General features: G+C 30.5%; 1 protein-coding gene across 1 annotated transcript; it reads right to left on the reverse strand.

Moving 5' to 3' along the window:
• Window positions 1-369: 369 nt before the first annotated feature.
• On the reverse strand, window positions 370-16,035 carry LOC100161937 (torso-like protein). The gene is made up of 5 exons (XM_003245774.4): window positions 15,909-16,035; window positions 15,550-15,743; window positions 14,096-14,449; window positions 6,065-6,473; window positions 370-791 (listed from the first exon to the last, which is right to left on the reverse strand). The coding sequence occupies exons 3-5, from the start codon at window positions 14,302-14,304 to the stop codon at window positions 408-410; spliced, it is 1,002 nt and encodes a 333-aa protein (XP_003245822.1). The 5' UTR covers window positions 14,305-14,449; window positions 15,550-15,743; window positions 15,909-16,035; the 3' UTR covers window positions 370-407.
• Window positions 16,036-17,169: the final 1,134 nt, after the last annotated feature.

The raw sequence follows: 17,169 nt of genomic DNA on the forward strand, positions 1-17,169 counted from the left end.
ATAAAAAATTAAAAAGTTATAACAATTATTTTACACAAAATAGAGTTATTGAATTTTCTTCAATAAAATGTACTTAGTATTATTTTTACATAAACACTGAACAATCAATGTAAATATATAGTTATATACAATTTATTATTTTAATATAATGTTAAAATATGCTCAAAAATAATAAATATAGGAAATCATTTTTTTCTTTTCGTTCACGTTGACGATCTCCTGCCGACCATCGATGTGCAGCAATTATTGTATACACATTATACGGTATACCTACCTATAAATTATAATATTAGGGTAAAGACAATTTACACGTATCGAACCTAATAATATTTTCGCTGGGTTTAATCCATTATAATTTATACTATTAAATACAAATGGATTATTGTTTATTATTTCCGGGCGGTGGTTCAGAGGTTAACTTCGCGGAGTTTTACATGGTTGTCCAGCACCTCGGTGAACCATTTCCGCTTGATTGGCTCGGCGAGGAACGTGGACACGACCTTTAAGTGCAGCCCGACCACCGACTGCTCGTCCATTAGCGCGACGATCTCGTTGCACAGCTCAGGTCTGTTCTTGAGTGCGTATAGGCTGATATACGACTGGCCCAGCTTGGACTCGACCTGTAGGTTGGTGTCGACCCATTTCTCCACCGCGTTGGACCCGACGCTCATCACATGTCCCTGGTATTCAGTGTACAGTGGCGACAGCAACAATACCGTGTCTGATTCCGAACAGTTGTTGAGCACGCACTTGTAGAACTTGTTGTAAAACACCGGAAGATACACCAACACCTATACGCGGAACAGCGTAAACACTCATTGTTTTAAAAAAACTATTACGTTTCAAAATTTATTTTTATATAATTTTAAGTCGTTGAAAACAAAATTTTTCTAAAAAAATATACGTTTTACGAATTTTATTTTTTTTTACTTTTTTTATGACAACATGCATTTTTAATTCCTTATTCCAAAGCAACAGGTGTTTCGAATTATTTTGATTGATAACAATAAAATTTTGGAGGAGTAGCTTATGAGTAATAAGTACGCTTTAAGCTGAGTGGAATAGTACTGGGATACTTCAGCCATGGCAATAAATACTAATCCATTACTCCACTCATCAAAACTTTAAGTAAGTTATAAGATTATAACTAATAAACTATACTAGCTCAAAATTCGATTTTTATAGACAAAAAATCGAAATACTCCGAATAATAGTCTGTTTCAGAATATGAAATTAAAAATGTATATTGTTTTTCAAAAAGTGTAAAAACTAAAATAAATATATCGATAAAAATTATATTTTTTTTTCCAAAAATATTGTTTTGTAAATTATTTAAAAGAAATATTTTCAAACAAATTTGGGTTTTTTCTGTAATAATGAGTGCCTTACGTTAAATGGATCTCCACACATGGCTATATACAAATATACAATATACACATAATAATACTTAAGCATGTCGATAGTTATCTCAAAATCAACCTCCGGACTCTAGAGGCCAAAATACACTAATATGTATTAAAAAGTATAGAAACAATAAATCACAGTATAAAAAGTTTTATTAACATTTAAATTACTTTTCTACATAGTCCACGTTTAAATCTAATTTCTATGCACTTTTTTTGTACGAGATTTTTGATTCCCTTGAAAATGGTGTAACCAGTGTCCTGACTCCCGAGACCAATAGCGCCGAACTATATTTTAAAAGGGGGGGCAAGTAAAAAGTTATACGGACTACCACCTCCGTTTATGCCTGCTTCAGTGCTGCATATGTATACATTAATAGCTTATTAGCAACATAATTCATAAGTAGTTTGCTGGGGTACCCACGGACCCCCACGACCCCACCCACCGAAAAGGGGGGGGCGGTTGCCCCTCTTGGGTTATAGGTTCGGCGCCACTGCCCGAGACATTGGTTTATTCCGTTTATAAGGTCCTCAATCCTCATTGCTTGTTTCGATTAACAATTTTAACTTTAGGAAATAATACATACATGATATATAGATGCAGGGGCGGCTTCAGTGACAGGGTTAGAAAGGGGCCAAGTCATAATTTCCAGAAAATGTCTATGATTTTTTTTTTGTAATTTTGTTTATAACAGTATAAAATTGTTTAGAAATACAGCTTGGGGGATCGTGGCCCCTAGACCCCCCTAGAGCCACCCCTGCGTAGATGAGCATTACAAAACAAAGTGCAGAGGAACGCTTATGAAAGGCGTTTAAAAGTTTACAACACACATCCAACAAATTGATGCACGCAAAACATTTTAACTAATAATGAGTAATGAATTTAATTGAGGTCTCGATTGGCACAGAGTGACTATCAACTTTTATCCTAAAAATGAAATCGTCAACCGCATCACAATTATACTTTGCATACAATGAGAACCTGCTAAACGGAGTAAACCAATCACCAATGGTTCAGCACCTTTCTTTAAGAAAGGTATATATAGGTATATTATAGATATGGAAAATTTTTACCGTGATACAAAAAGTGTATAGAATTGAACGAAGACTATAAAGACAAATAATTGACCTAAATGTTACTGAAATATATTTTGTTTTCTATATTTTTTAAAACATATTTTCTGCCCCTTCTCCGGAGTTTAATTTTGAGATAGACCTCGTTTTATATTATATTTTGCACTTTCAGTACAATAAGACCACAAATCGAAATTTATAATTTTTATGTTTATGGTGTCTATAAATTCGTATTTTTTTATTTTTTGGGTAGTGGCGCATTCTACATTATTAAAATATTTTTAATAGACTACTATAAGTAAAAATAATAATTCTACTCTCTATGATGATCAATACTCAACCACAGTAGAAAATATTGATAAATTGAGGAAAAATTAATAATTTTGAAAAATAAGGAAACTAAGAGACAGAAAAGATGTTATTTATTTTTTATTTTAATACAAAAAGTGATATTAATATTATAATTTTATAATTATAATATTGTTTTGTAATAATAATAATTTAATATACAAATTATTATAATTAAATGTTAATATTGTTAATAATAATCAAACATTCACTGATGCTGTTAATTTTATTTTTCCGTTTAAGTGTTTTTTAAATCAGCATCAACGTATTTAGTAATATTATTATATTATTTAAATCATAATTTTTAATATCCCATGCATTTTGTTTACTGTCAAAATAATATTAAAATAAATTCAAAAGGTATATAGAATAATAAAGCCATGGAAAAATTTGAAATTTTGTTCTTTCAAGTTTAAATCACACAAAAGTAAAGCTATTTACAAGGATAAAAATCACTTGATTATAATCACAATAAAATTTTAAATATGCATCTACCCTTAATATTATTTTTTGTTTGATGAAAAAATTTTCATTTTATTCTAAACTTTCATATTGATTTTCTGATCATTTGATTTTTTTGAGTTATGACAGTGTGATTTAATCAGTTATTATATATTTTATACAGGGCCAGATTTAGGGGAGGGCAATCACCCCGATAGCCCCGGGGCCTCCACAATAGTGACTTCGGAAAAAAAAAATCTTTCAAATTACAAATGCACCGTCACCCAGCCGCGCGCCGTCCTGTCGAAAGTGGCCAATAGGATAAAAATAAATTTAACACTGATTGCCGATGGGTAATTCCGTGAAATTTTATGTCACCAGCAAGTTGTTTGTTTATCAGTAAATCCGCCCCATCCTAAACCCCACCGCTACCGCCACCGCCTCTATTGATTGACGCAAACTCGCAAATGCTATACGCACAATAATAATATTACCTATTCGATTTTCCTTTTTCTATGTGTGAGTCGTGAGTGGTACGACATTATTATTTATTATAAATCAATATTTATATTTAAATGCTTACATTTTGAATAGCAGCAGCATAATACAATAACGCGTAAGTACCTATAATTGACTAATATATTATGAACTATTTAGTACTACTAACTAATACGATTTGATGCGATCCGAGTGGTCGAGATGCGAAAACCAAGTGGTCATCAGTCATCACATTACCATAATAAAATTGTATATATGATTGTTAAATACTAATAAAAGAAAAATAATCTACTTTGAAAAAAAATTGTTCATTTTATTTGGGGCCAGGGGGCCCCCACTCCTTTGATGCCCCTAGGCCTCCACTCCTCTAAATCCGGCCCTGATTTTATAATTACGCGAGGTATGATTTAGATCTAAAAAAAATTGCCTCGATACAATATTTGGCACTTTAGCAGGTGTTTAGTTAAAAGGCATTAAGGGGGCCGCAGCATATGAAAAAAAGTGACTTTCAGACCAATAAGCTAGACTAAACTGGAAGAATTTGGTTTGACAGATTTTAATTTTTAAAACAGATTATGATTAATCAACAAGTTTACTAGGGAATGATCGAGGCGATTTTGAATTTTTTTTCAGTTGTGATATCCAAAAATAAAAATATCGAAAAAATATTTTTGTATTTATATTATTCATTATGACACTAACAATAATTGGAATATTCAAAATTGCCTCGATCATTCCCTAGTAAACTTGTTGATCAATCATAATCCATTTTCAAAATTAAAATCTGTCAGACCAAATTTTCCAGTTTTGTCTACCTTATTGGTCTAAAAGTCACTTTTTTTTCATTGACTGGAGCCCCCTAAAGTCCCCGTAAAGGTTTATTTAATGATACGGAATTTAAATATATTGAAAAACATTATAACAAACAAAATTAATATTAGGATTGGTCAAATCTACATTAGTTTTGATTTTTGACAAAACCTGCTGCAACCTAAAGGCTATTCGATTATTTCGATTAATCGATTATTACGACGATTATTTTTTTTCATCAATTATTTTAGTTTTTATAAAATTCGATTAATCGCCAAATAATCGAGATTCGATTAATTAAATAATCGAATTTCCGATCAATCAAAGAATAAATAAGATGATTAATCGTCATTTTGACGGTTCAAATAAACTTCTATTTTTAGCACTTAGGACATTTTGAAATCTATTCTATTTTGTGTGGGTCCGTGTTTACTTTACATAAACACTAATCTTCATTAAAAACAATCGGTTATCGATTAATCAGTCGTTATAAAATCGATTTTTGGTTTGATTATTAATTTTCGATTAATCGATAAAACGTGAAATTAATAATCGAGTGGTAGAAAAATAATCGAACAGCCCTATATAAACATTCTGCTAAGCAGTCCCCTTAAATTATATTATTTTCAAAATTGAGCTTAACAACTAGGAATAATGTTCAAAATATTATTATCTTTAAAACAATGCAATTTTTGTAACTTTGTACTAAAACTCAAATAACATGTAGATGACGAATATTATAATATTAATTTAAATTATACTATGAAAACAAGTAAATTAGATTTTGTTTTTTACTCTGCTATTATAAAGTACACTGCAGAGTGCAGTTATTGGTCTATGACAGTGGTTCCCAACCGGGGGGGGGGGGGGGGGGAATTTTTTTAAAAATTTTTCTAGCTTTTTTCAAAATTGTATTCTAAAATATAAAAATAATAAGACATTAAGATTAAGTTGTTTTATATTTTATTTTTAGAATGATGAAAAAATATATGTCATTAGGTAATAAAAAATAATTATTTCGTATCATTAAAACAAAAAAAGGTCTTTTTAATTCTAATTTAAGGGGGGGGGGGCCTGAGATTTTTGAAAATTTACAAGGGGTGCGTAGAATAAAAAAGGTTGGTAACCACTGGTCTATGACTATATAAGAGAGATTAGCGCTTTTTAATAGAATGCTCAGGATATACTTAATGCATATTAATGATATTGTTGTACAATAATAATATCGAAGGCAAAAATAACAAAAAACAATAATGTTTGGGTGGGTATGTTGTTTTGGGGGAAATCATGATAAATAACGTAGAGGATAGTAATTATACTAATTAGGACAATTCTTGAAAGGAGCTCGTAAGAAAGACGAAAATATTGTATCCGTAGTTTCGTACTCCGATCAACAGTTTAGCCGTTTAATTGGTACTTATTACTTAATTGTAACTTATATTTAATTTAAAATTATTATTAAAGGCGTAATTAACCTTTACTGGCTATACCTGGAAAACTGTATCTCCTAATGTGTATTCATCAATATAATGTGATCCATGCTCTGTAATAAAATCCGTCACCATGGATTCTATACCAATGGACATACATTTAAATTTGTCGGATATTGTTGATTTTAGTTCTGCTACTTGTGTAAAGTTATCAAACGTTTTAATACGTTTCACCGGTCGCCTAAAAGACACAATTACGAATTTTTGTCCGAATCCCATTGCTATATCAGGTACACCAAAACGTTCAGACACTATATGTCGTGATCTACTTGTTGTCAACAGTTTCCATGGTTTATCGGTTAGATCAACTTGAAAGCCATCAAAATATACGTCAAATAGGCAGTCCAAATCGGGACAAAACGTGATGTTTAGTAGATTTGTATGGTTTTTTGTCACATTTAAAACTTCACTGAAAAAAAAAATGTATATTAAAACATTTGGCATATACTTCATAAATAAAAAAAGAGTATTACCTATGTCGAAATTAATATAGTACATTATATTATTATTCTATTTGTAAATAGTAAATACGCAAAACGCAATAATATATGTGTACCGATTTTTCAGTTATTTATACTCATAAAAAATAATTCGGTTATAGTATTTATTTTTGTCCGTGTATAGGTATTTTATGATTCATAATCGTATAATATTTATTTATAATGTATACAGGCTCGTACAAAATAATATTCAACCATAGATATTAATATACCTAACCAAAAGAATGGTAGTTCTAGAAAATAATTTTCTAATTTCTTATCGCTAGTCTTATGTCTATATAGTTAGTGGTTATTCAACTATAGTCCAGAGGTCTTCGAAGTTCAAACCACAGCCAGCGGACCACATGTAACTAACTATTTGAGTGGACTGCTTAATCATATTATATTGATACCTAGGTACTGTATATATAATACAATTATATACATACATATATATATATGCTCTTAAAAACACGAAGCCTGCAGCATGTAATTCACTGTACATGGTACAACAAAAAAACAAAATGTTTAGAGCATATAAGTAGATATGGTATATATAATGATATATATATATAATCTATACATGTAGGAAAAATTATCAAAACTGATCAGTGGCACACTGTGAAAAATATTGACCCGTAACGGTATAACACTACATATTATTATAATTTATGAGTAGCGTATCCGTTCTATGAGGTGTGCCACGGTCGATTCATTCATAATATGTTTAAATGTTTTATACCTATATATGTTATTATATTATCATAATGGATATAAAATAGGTATAGCCGTTTATGGTTGTCCTAAAATGCAGTGGTATACGTACAACTACTGCAGTTTTACAGTTATACAAGTCATATTGGAAAAGTGCGTGGGAACAATATTTGTCTGGGATCCACACCCACTCATTTACATTATACGTATAGCTGCAATGTATAACTGAGACTTTTGGTGGTAGGTAGGGTTCCAGGAGTTTGTTTAAGGTTTAACGGCCGTTACACCTACTACTATAGTATAATAGCTTGGGATGGGCAGCGTCATCATACCTACTCCATCAAATAAACTCAAATTTAATTATTTCTTATACCAATAGTTAGGTATTACAATATTAAAGGGTTTAATAACTCCAATACAATAATAATTGTCTATACCACCCGCAATCATCGACATTTTACACAGGGATATTACCATTGTTTATTGGTCTCGTGATTTTTATTAACGATGTGCAGTGGAAATCCTATTGAGCTTTACATTTCTAATTTCACTTCAAAACCAACCTATACCTACATCACAGTATTATAAATTACGAGTTTAAGACATATATCTACATGAAGTTTACATCAGCTAGAGCCTAGAAAGTAGAAGTAGAAGTATAGTACCAAAAATATGAATAAGTATAGATATGCATAAAAACACCAATCAATTTTTTACAAATGACAATCAAGTATATATTATTATAAATATTAGGTTGGCCAACGATATCGATAATTCGTAACGATATCGATATCGTAGGTATTTTCTTAATAATTTCGATATCGATATCTAAAAATAATTATCGAAAATATCTCGATATCGGTGTGGTTAATCGGGGCTCGGAATTTTACGGAATCTTTATATTTTATTATATCTGTAAAAGTAAATACTAAACGTAGATTATGATACGAGGCGATATTACGTTTTCTTATTTAAAGAAAACGAATCTAAATACTCAGCTGTATAATTACTAGCCAAAAAATACTTAAGTATAGTGGCCACTAGTCTTCCTTATGAACGGTTATTTAGCGAAGCTGGAACAATCATTTCCAAGAAAAGAAATAGATTATCTCCTGAGCGACTCAATCAACTGTTATTTTTGAATTCATATTTCAAATCGAACCCAAGTTCTGAAACATTGATGGAAAAACTGCTTGAAAAAGAAATTTTTTGATTAAATACATTGGATACTTTTCAGTTTGTACAAAATTATTTATAATTGTTAATTAATTTACACTCATAATATGTATGTACAACAATATGTATTCTTTTAATTATATTCTTATAATTGTTTTAAAACATCCTAATAATGTAAATTTTAAGTAACATTTCTAACATAATTTTTAGATGTTATATTTATGTTAAATAATTGTTTAAAAGAAATAAGTTTAAAAAGTTCGGTGAATTAACAATTATTGAATGTATGTTGTTCAAAAATATATACATTAAGTTAATGTAATCCTAAAATGTCATAAAAATGTTTTATTACCATGGTGTTTAATAATAGAGTTAAAATTACATAATATTTGTGTTTTTGCATTGAAATATATTCTAAAAATAAATAATTATATAAAATAAAACCATTATGACTATTATATATATATATAAAATTATGTTATTGTTGTGTGTTGTCGCGATGAACCGCGGGCATCACGTCGCGCGACGGCCGACGGATCGCCGTCAGCCTGTTTAGTCGCCTGCATGCAATCTTATAGGTACAAAACTAAATACAAAGAAAATATTATCACTCATAACGTATATTGAAATTTTTGAGCTGATCAGTGATCATTGTTTTTTTTTTTATTTTACGCAAGTACCTACGCAACTGTTAAGTGTTTTACAATTGTTTTATGCATAATACACATTGTAAAATGTCAACTAAAAAGGTAAGTTCAAAATACCACGCCGCATGTGTTGTCTTCATCTCACAAATATATAGGTACAAAACACCACGTACAAATCGTACAAGTGTACAATACTGCAAATTTTCCGTGTTGTTAGTTGTTAGCTTTAATATTAAAATAACTTAAGACTAAAACAACACATGCGAGTGTGATGTTTTCTCAATGGTTTATTTAATAAAATAAATACATGGAAAGGTTTACATTTACGTCATGTAGGTATATAAATGTTTTTTTTATTTTAGAATACGATGACATGGCTCATAGTTTTATTTTAAATATCTAAAGACCATAGTTTAGTACCGACTAACTGGCTGGTGCAAAATGAGACATTCGATTTAACAGATTGTAATGTAGAATATTGTTATTGGCCAGCTGACCATGAAACTAGCTTGGAAATATCTGAAGCTAAGAATCCAGAACAATTGTGGTGTACGTACGAGATCAAATTACTTGGAGAAAATAAAATATATGGTATGTACCTATGTCAAGTTAATTATTAACTATGTAAATAAAGCAAGATAAAATAATTAGTATAGGTTAATCCTAATAAACTATAAAAAGGAATCAATTATTGGGTACTAGTGTACTACCTACCTACATCACATTACATTTTCATATATTTAATTTCTTTTGATTCTTATATATGTAGGATATAAATTTCCTATTTGACTTAGTGGAATTATTATTATTTTAGTAAAAATGTGTATGCATTGTTATTTGTACAGTCCCCCGTCATAAGGTGGCAGGTAGGGCGAGCGGGACCTACACCCCAGGCCACTTGGAAAATCCTAAGTTTTTTTTTTAATACAACAATTTACATATTAGGTATACTACAAAAATAATTTGAATTTTTATTCGACAATATTATATTATTAATTAAATTAAATTAATGTAGAATTATACAAAATATCTGTACAGTTGTACAATATATACACTATTACACTATGGTAATAAAAGTGAATACCTAGCCTTCAAATTTCAATATAGTTTACTAAATAAATGTAGACCTGGGAGAAACAACAAGACATCTCCAATTAATACAATTTTTCTATTTGTATAAGTAGTAGCCACTATAGCAAGGAACAAATTGTCAAAATCAAATTTTTATGATCTCAAAACCAAAAAATAAAACTTTGAGATGTCTAATTATTTATAATATCTTATATAGTATATTATGTAATATACTATACTATATAGGTAGGTACTCATAATAAATTAAATATTTTTAGTGCAACAACAATAGTCATCTCCATTTATAATAATATGATATCTTTGTATGATTGTATTTAACAATTGGATTTTTCTGGTTGTTACACCGAACGAATCAGTTTTTTTCTTAATAATGTGCAATTAAAACCTAAATTTGATAAAAATATGGAGATGTTTTGTTGTTGCTCCGAGGTCTTCAAATTATATATTATTGTTATCAAGTCGTAAAATGGTTAGATGAGGTACAAAATACTTTATGTATATTAACATGGGAGAACTTATTTACTGGAATATAATTGCTTTTGTGCGGAATGCATTACATTTTTGTATAGGCCCCACAAATTGTAGGGACGGCTCTTTATTTGTATACCTATTTTATAAATTGAATAATGATTAAAATTTCCTATAAAAATTCATATGCTTTCAATACACTCATAATATAATATGTATTCTATACTTATAATGTTTTAATATGCTTCGATATCAATATTGAAAATTATATCGTGGGCCAACACTAATAAATATTAAGTTGATAATATTTGCCATTTGGCACTCAATAGAGCAATATAGACAATCCCCTGATATATTGCGCTATACGAATTGTTAATCCAAACCTGAAATCTATATAATATATAATATATTCTAGAACAAATACCTATAACAACTTATATAAGATATAATAATATGTCATTTTGTGATTTTTCAAATATTTATAAATATTTTTTTATGTAATAAGATCGAAGAATTTTCATTGAGTTTGATTTAACATTTATAAGTATACAATACTCTTCGCAGTCGCAACAGCGACACGTCGGAAACCCACCATGTATAAAGAGGGGGTAAGTCGGGGTATTGTCCCGTCTACCCCCCTCACGTATGTATAAAATGTTGATTTTCAATAAACGATGGCGGCGTCGCGGAAGTATTGCGAAAGCTGTCCCCGCGACGCCGTCGGTTGAAACAGAAAAAAAAAAAAAAAAAAAAGTATACAATACTTAGTTGATAGATTATTAGTTATATGCCTATTGATAAATTATTTATCGATCCCTATAGTATATTATGCTAATTTTACTACATGAGGTCATAACTGCAAATATTGATAATAGGTACATGCATGTGGTTAGTTATCCGATGAGCGCAATAAGGTTATTTATACTATATTATAGGTACTATATATAGTATATTCTATACTATAATGACGAATGAGTAAATATAATTTACCTATACGAATTTATAACAAAATATAAATACAAATGGTTATTATTATTAATAATATTTAAATTTTCAATAAAATATTGTTGGAAGAATAACCTTGAACAAATATTCGGTGTTAAATGAAATGAAGAAGAAATTTAATGTTTCGCTAATATTCAAATTTTATGAAAATGTAACATTTTTAAGCATTTTTTTTTCAAATATTCCTACTTGAGTAATATTTATTGCGGTTGGTTAACCACATTAATCGACTGCGGTACCTATGTTTAATGACTTGGTGGCAAGGTTTTATAGTAGCATAATTTTTATTTTACATTTTCATGACATATAATATCATAGCATCAAATTACATATTTTTTTTCAACATTTCTGTAAACAATCAAATTGACGTTTATTTGATCATTTTTTCTCTCCCTTTGTCATTTGTATTGTATAATTTTTATAGTGAACATATAATATACTAATATATATATATTATATATTTATGAGTGCTTTCAAATCATATCCCTAAATTATGATTCTAAATAAATTTCATTCAAATTGTACATAGAACTAACTAAGTAGACACATAATATATAAGTAAACTTTAAAAAAACACTTGTGACTACTAAGTACTATGTAACTATTGACTAAAGTTAAGGTAAAATGTATTTGTGTATATAGGTAATTTACAGTTTACTGCCAAAATTCACGATAAATATCTATATTTAACCTATAGGTGCCAAAAATCTAACATTATAATTTATTAATTAATAACTACCTACTAATTATACGACCCTATAGGTAGTACCACTTTTTTTAGTTTAGTTCTTGTCACAGACGGAGCCACGAGACGTGCAGGGTATGGAGCTGCACGCCCTAATCGCCCTGCATGAAGGCTGCTATAATAAGTTATTTTCCAGTTTCTTGTTATAATTTTTTCTTGCACTGATTTCAACAATTAAATTTTTTGGTTTAGTCTAAAGGTATTACTATTTCCATAGTATAGGTATTACTATTTATTATAGACAACTATTTTTAAACATAGGTTATTATGATAGTGCTAGTAATATAATTGATTGTGGATAGTATATAGGTAGTATGATCTATAATCAATCTTATAATATACAGAAGAAAGTTGGAAACGGACAAACACTTATTCTTATACAATCCAATTATTTTAGTTCGTCGTAATCATAATTTAGAATTCTAAATTAGACTAAAATTGAAATTGTATTTCTTTTTGCAATCAAGCGAGTGGTATTTTTTCTCTTCTTGCGGTGTCGTAAATGTACGTACCTGTGCGCACCCATGTACGGTTCCTAATTCTAATTTTACCACGTTTCGCTTTGGTGTACCTACGGTTAGAGTTTATCTTAACAATTATTCTATACACAATTAATAACCAATAAATTGTACGATTTGTTCTGAATTGCTGTATAGCGATAGCGTTATTATTATCATAAAGGTGTGTGCGTGCGTGGTGCGTCTACACCAGCACAGCCTTTAATTAACGTATTATAATATGTATTGTAAGGTATATAATATAGATTGTAGGCATCATATATAGTACACATATAGATTAAACCTAACCTAACATGGTAACATACCAATACATATACGAATATACGCGTCTTATCCAGTAGTTGGTCAATTTTACATGTGTATTATAGCACTGAGTTTTAATTTATATGTTAGCCTGTTAGCGTTTAACCAAATTCCAACTGAAATATTTTATTATTAAACAACAACTATTTGGCTGATATTTTTGACTAGGTGAAGGCAATATACTAATAGACTACTAATAGTCACGTTGAACGCGATTTTTTTCCAATATGGACAAAAAGTCTTTGGTTAGATTTACAAATGTACAATATACTGTACAATTTTCAAAAATAATGTTAAATGATAACTCGGACATAGGCCGGAAACCGTAACAATTTTACAAAAATAGTGGTCTGAAAACTATATTTTTTCAAAATGATATAGTTTTTGGAAGAATGGTTGCCACGTGTTAAGCTGAACTAGACGAATTATACTTTGAAATTTCTTTTTTTGTTTGAAAACTGAAACTATAATAAAATGCTAAGATTTTGAACTTTGAAATACGTAAAACGTATTAGTACGTAGTAGCCAATAGTACATATTTATTACTCTTGGAAAATGAACACACATTTTAACGTCATTACGGCATTAGGTACATAACGAATTGCCTATACTTACTTTTGATTATAGACTTAACAAATTATTTTTAAAAAAAAATTATTCAACATAATAGGTAATTTCAAATAAATTTTGTATAAATATATATTAATTAAGGTCAATAGCAAGCAGTTACCTAAAGATTTTTCTATTGCCTCTATTTTCAGCCCAAATTTGAAATAAATAGCAACAAAATGATTGAACTTTTGAAAAAAAATTTCCTGTTGCTGTGGTTATAATACAAATGTGACTTATAGGCTTAGTACAATATTATTTTTAAGCAAACTCACGTGAAACGATCGGCCCCGTCGATTATGTCGTGAGTGACCGACTCCTTGGTGTTGGACACGTCGCCGTACAGCACGTCTCCGATGATGCCGAACCTCTGGAGCACGTCCACGCCGCGACCGATGTCCACGTTGGCGGCCGCGGCCGCGTCCACGCAGACGGCCGCCCTGAGCGCAAGCAGCAGGACCGCCGCGACGGCCAACGCGTCCATCGCGGTCGTCGGATCTGTGAAGTGTAGACACCGGGCGAGTGGTGACGTTGGCTGTAGCGATGCCGTCCTCCGATATTGCCGTGTTCAGCAACCGGCAGTAGTATTGACGGCGCCGTCCATCGCGTCCGGTCGGCCGCTGCGGCAGCTATATATATATACAATTAAAACGATGTATCGTAGGTAGGATTTGCGAGACCGTCAAGCGGGGGAGCGCGCGTACGTTGGCACTAAGCGGCGATTCCGTATGTACGTACAACAAACACGCACTGCGCACACATCACTTGCGCATGTTATAGTTATAAAATTGTATTCCGCATAATAATAATATTATCATAAGCGTTATGGAGCGAAAACTGAATGAGATATAATAATAATAATTTTAGTATAGGCAGACGGCCGACGGGAATTTATTATTATTATTTTTGTTATATCGCGTGCGTGCGTGCGCGCCGGAACGTTTTGAGTTACCGCACACCTTATCGCCGGAGATGTATTCGTTAAACAATCAAAATACAACGTTATTATCGCGCGCGCGTTTTATCTATACCGGCTCGCGTATACTGTATACAATAATTATTAAATAGGAAGATAAACTGATCACCTCCAATACCGTTCCTAGCTACTTATTACATGTCTATATGGCTATATGGCTATATGTATAATAATATAATATAATTAATATTAATTATTAATTATTCGTGTTACCATAAATCATGTGCGCGTGATCGTTTTACCGTGCCAAGGCGTGCGCGCGTAGCGTCTCCGATGTTTTTTTGGTTGCGAGGAATTTGGCAAAAAAAATTTTAATTTGATTTAATTTAATCATTCGATTGATAGATAGGTAGGTGAATCATTGTGACGCAATAACTGATAAATAATAGCTTTTTTCTTAAACAATATGTGTATCCAAATTATTGTTTCATAGGGCCGTGAAATAATTTGTCCACCAATATCTAATATAATAGGTATTATTATAATATCGCATTGGGCGGGCCCAGTGACGTGGTGAACATTTATAAACCTCGATGCCCAGCATATATTTCAGCACCTACCCACTCTATATCCCCTTAATATAATATATAGTACATATAATTATTATGTAACTGTAAATATTTTAATTTTTGTTGTATGTTATTGGTTACCATAATGTACCCAACCGCCCCACCCCCCAAAAAAAATTCCACCAAGACGCCTAGGCGTCTTAAAACCCCATTCACTACGCCACCATACAGTATTGGTACTTACCCATATAATGATCCATACGTAATAATATCTATTATATATTTATCATTTTGATCACAATATCGATGTAGCAGAAGTTGAGTTCTTGTTTTCGTAAGACGGTCAATAAACGCTAAATATAGTGGCATTTAGTTAACATACGATTTTTAAACACCGGAATGTTTGATTTTCGTTTCACATTTCTCTTAACACTGTACCTATATAACATTATATAATATTATATTGTTATAATAATGCGTCATGTCAAAATAAGTCGAAAAGTTTAACATAAATACGCATTGGACATTCGTTTTAAAAAAAAACTTTGTTGAAAAATAAGAGTTGTTGTTAGGTATATAAAAATGATTTGAATTAGTACCTACCTATTTGAACCTTCATAATATTGTGTAATATGTTAATTATTGTTTCGATCGTTCGATCATTGAGATTATATATTGAACAAGATAATTAAATAAAATAGAACATTATTCAGTGGTGCGTACTACATTATAACTATGCTATAAAATATATTATTTGACGATAAAGTTGCACATCACATCACTAAAGTCTCGCTCGCATATCAGTCAATGACCAAAGAATTTATGATTATAATATACATCGATCATCGATGACGTCGTTTGATTTAAAAGTACCTATCTAGCATTCTAGCTAGTAGCTACATACACCAGGAGTGGCTTTTTTTTAATAGGAATTTCATATTATAGCCCCCGACGTTTCTGCAGGTTTATTGTTCATCGTGATTTTGACCTTTGTGTATGCATTATAAAACCGACAACGGCGGTCACTCGTATGTAATCGAAATAATTGCGCTGTAGATAGTGTGAATGTACATGTATATATTATTACACATTATGTTTTACATATAAATGCCCGTGGTTTGTATAGGTACCTATTATTATCCGATAATTTGCAATCGCCTATTATAGTATTGTTGATTTACACGTATAGGTATACCACGGTATACCTATATACAATATATATATATATATAGGTAGTTACTAGGTAGTAATAACTAATAGGTATATATTAAAGTTCGCACCTTAAAAGTCCTAAAACTATTTACACAACATAATGTCCAAATTATACGTAGGACATATCAATTATACATTGATTATTGGTAGTAGCTACTCATAAGCGTAAAAAGGGGAAGGGTTTTAGGGGCTAGCCCCCCAAATATATATCCAAAAAATTGTTTAAGCTTATTCAATATTATTACTAGAGTTAGGATGTTGATGACTTTTTCATTTTTTTTCCTTTTATTCTGTACAATGCTATCCTAGCTAAAAATTTGTTTCATGCTCCCTTGATGCAGAATATTTTAATTTTAATTTGCATTTTTTTGCATTTTTTGCATTTTTAGCTATAAATGCATTTTTTTTGTTGATACCTACCATTGATTTATTATTGTTGATCGATTTTATACGCTGCCTAGTGGTCGACGGTGATAAAAATAATGGTATGATTACTTTTTTTTTTTTATTTTATTTTATTTTTTTTTTTATTTAAAAAAAACATATATTTACAATCTATTTTACAATAATCAGTAAGTATGATGACAAAGTTTATATAACATTATAAAATATTCGAATAGGAAGACCCTCAGTAGAGTCACCTGACCAGAGA

The sequence above is a fragment of the Acyrthosiphon pisum genome, chromosome A1 (genome assembly GCF_005508785.2).
Source record: "Acyrthosiphon pisum isolate AL4f chromosome A1, pea_aphid_22Mar2018_4r6ur, whole genome shotgun sequence".
In the NCBI taxonomy this organism is placed as follows: domain Eukaryota; kingdom Metazoa; phylum Arthropoda; class Insecta; order Hemiptera; family Aphididae; genus Acyrthosiphon; species Acyrthosiphon pisum.